Source organism: Halyomorpha halys, unplaced genomic scaffold, assembly GCF_000696795.3.
Source record: "Halyomorpha halys isolate HHAL.00 unplaced genomic scaffold, Hhal_1.1 Scaffold1575.1, whole genome shotgun sequence".
Classification (NCBI taxonomy): domain Eukaryota; kingdom Metazoa; phylum Arthropoda; class Insecta; order Hemiptera; family Pentatomidae; genus Halyomorpha; species Halyomorpha halys.
Genome location: NW_027112800.1, coordinates 27388 through 30778, shown reverse-complemented (window position 1 = coordinate 30778; position 3391 = coordinate 27388). Strand labels below are relative to the sequence as shown.

At 37.9% G+C, this 3391-nt stretch overlaps 1 protein-coding gene across 1 annotated transcript in view; it reads left to right on the top strand.

Moving 5' to 3' along the window:
• LOC106690092 (uncharacterized) overlaps positions 1-1910 on the top strand; it is a 12308-nt gene extending 10398 nt beyond the window's left edge. The window contains exon 4 of the mRNA XM_067050554.1: positions 1731-1910. Within this exon, the coding sequence (XP_066906655.1) occupies positions 1731-1910 (180 nt within the window). The remainder of the gene's footprint in view (positions 1-1730) is intronic.
• The last annotated feature ends 1481 nt before the right edge of the window (positions 1911-3391 follow it).

Below are 3391 nucleotides of genomic sequence, written 5' to 3'. Positions count from 1 at the left end.
CTTTCGCCGATACTTAACTTATAAGTTACGGCCTGAGTCAGCTTTTACTTCGATGTCAGCTGACTGAGGGGATTAGCTCATCAAATGTATATAAAGAGATGTACCGAACCCAACAAAGCCAGTATTTTACAACATTCCAAGCGTACCAGATCTTATTCCTTCTTCTCTCTTTTAACATTTTGCTTTCGCAGATAGTTAAGTGGTGCCGAATCCCGGGAGCTTTAGAGATGTATATTGGCTGATAGTCTCAGCGGAGGACATGAGGCGGTCTCTGTCATGCAGGCGAACGGCCGAGGTCTTTTTGGTTGCTGCCTTGGTGAGTTTCCAAAATTTCCGGTAGTTGCCATGCGTAGCTCTCAGGCGACCATGTCATAGCGCGGTCTTCTACTGACGTAGGAGATATTTGATCTGGGTGGTGATCGTGTTGAGGGCCTTCATTACTGGGTCTTTGGGTCGGTAGTGTCGGTTTTTCAGGTACCGCCTGCTGGCTATAAGTGCCATGATGGGTGGTGGTTTCTGGAGGTGGGGCGGTCTTGGGTGAGAGGTGAGGATAACTTGGCGCGCAGACTCCATTATGGCTGTCGCGAAGTGGTCGATGTAGTTGTCTACTTCCTCCACAGAGAGCAATGTTACATTTTCTAGCCTACGGCAAACCTCATCTTTGAACCGGCTTCACCAGCGCTGTCACTCAGACTCAAATTACTCATCTACAAAGTAATACTACGACCATCACTCCTACACGACGCACCACTACTACACTATCTCTACCCAACAGCCCTGAAATCACTGGAACAATACCGGTACAGTACACTACAGAAGATATGTCGAGGGACATCTCTGGAAAGACGTAACATGACACACATTCATAACGAACTACAGTTAGAATTCTTTGACAGTCTCCCTGCCTCCTTCAATCCAGTATTCCAGTCTATCACTCCATCCCCCCTTCCTGCGAGGTGGCAGGGCAGGAAAGGTTCCAAATACCCTATTAACATCACCTCATAACTCCATCTTCTGATGCACCCCCTCCCCCACACTTCTTTTCGACTTCTGTTTTTCTTATTATTTCACCTTTATCTATGGTCTTTATTAATTAATGTTTTTTTGATCTTATATGCGATACAACACGAGGAGGCCTCTCACCTCCGGACTTAAAATAGCTCATATATAACATTAAACATTACAGGTAACCTTAAAATACCAAAGGTAGTAAAAGGTAAGACCCAACACGAATTACTTTTGTTTTTGAGGGTTCGGAAAAAAAAAAAAAAATTGAACCGGCTTCCTGGTAGTTGAACTTCTCCGACGTCGGTTCAGATTTGCTCCCGTGTACTTCATAGATCATCGGGCGGTTATCCGACAAGGTAAAATCAAAACCAGCTAAATATCGTCTATCAGTCGTTTGCCAGGGACTATCAGCCAATATACATAATTACTCCGGTATCTAAAGCTCCCGGGATTCGGCATCACTTAACTATTTGCGAAAGCAAAATGTTAAAAAAGAGAAGAAGGAATAAGGTTTGGTACGCTTGGACTGTTGTAAAATACTGGCTTTATTGGGTTCGTTACATCTCTCTTTTTTTTAACTGATCTCCTAAGTCAGCTAACATCGAAGTAACAGCTGACTCAGACCGTAACTTATATATTTTCACAATATTTACATTTTATTTCCAATAACTCTGCTCTGTCTATGGCAACAGTTAACATTTATTTATTTTATTTTCTTTCAGGGAACTTATGAAGTAAACGCTTACAACATATCTTTTGCTGAATTCAATGTTCCCATGTGGGAGTACGGCAAGTACAAGCTGATAAATCAGGTCTACAAAGAGAATGTCTTAGTAGGATGCATCGGAATGGTCCTCGAGAGTACTCCTACACGAAGGAGGCCTTCCAAGAAGAAACACTGAATTTTATATTTTACTAAATATTTATGTTTACAATTAATAAAATCCAATATCGAATAATTTTCTTTATTTTTCAATCGAGAACATCTATTCAGTATGGTACATCTTTAATAATCTGAATAATAATATTTCTTCATATTATCGTTGGATCTTTAATTCTATATTTTATAAGTGTTTACAAATCCTGTTTCTGTCTAAATTTTATAGGAATAACATGAGACGTTTTTCTTGGCCATAGGGATACAAAAATATTTATAATATTAACCACCTTAAAAATGATATGAATATAAAATAATAAATGCATCCTTTAAAATAAATTTGATGTGGTGGGGGAATAGTTAAATTTTAAAAATTCGTGATTAAGTGTGATGATTATTAAGAATTATTAAAAAATCTTTTAGGATCTTAAAGTAGTTACTGGCACAATTTTGTATAACTATGATACTAATAGTAGTCAGCTCTAACAGACTTCTTCAATATCGATATTAATATTGATTCCAATATAGATATTAGAACAACTTCATATATCGATATTATAACAAACTTACATATCGCTATTAATATAGATTCAAATATAACTTAAGTGTATTTAAAACAAAAAAAAAAAGAAAGGAACAGAATATATACTCATGCTTACTAGAATGATGCTGAATTTATTCTATGTAATTCTTTTTATATGCATACTAGTTTATGAACCCAACCAGTTTATGAACTCAAAAAGATAACAACACAAAAAAGAAAGACAAACTTATATACAAGAAATAAAATAAAAAAGAAAACTGAAATATACACTCTCCCTAAGCTAAATAAAACACTCACTTTAACTCCTCTGAAAATAACGACGCAAAAAAAGAAAAGTAGTTGACGCATTGTTATGTATTCATTTTCATTTAGACGCATTTTATCAGTAAATAGCAGGTTTAAATCTCTTTAAATAATATTTAACCCTTATTGGTCGTAATTCACCTGTCACGTGACCAAACTTTGCTACTGCGGTGGTAGTTCATGTGGGAGATGACAAGAAGAAACATCCCGTCACTTGTGGCGTCCCCCAGGGTTCGGTCCTTGCGCCAGTTTTATTCAATATATATACTGTCCACATAGTCGGCACTAAATTTGACGATGCTCAAATATCTGCATATGCTGATGACATTGCCAAATACTCAGCGAGTATGAATGCAGACAAGCCATGGACCAGGCCGCCGCAGCAGCCCAACTCATCGCTAACGAACTACGAGACATAAACATTCACATCAATCCACAAAAAACAGACGCCATCACCTTCTCATACAAGAAAACTCCCAACAGAGCACCTAGGCATTAAACTAGAAACACATCTATCTTTCACTGCACACATACAGAACAGAATACAAATCGTCAAATCAACATCATACCAACTTGCACACCTCATCTACGCACCAGGGCTGTCACTCAGACTCAAATTACTCATCTACAAAGTAATACTACGACCATCACTCGTACAC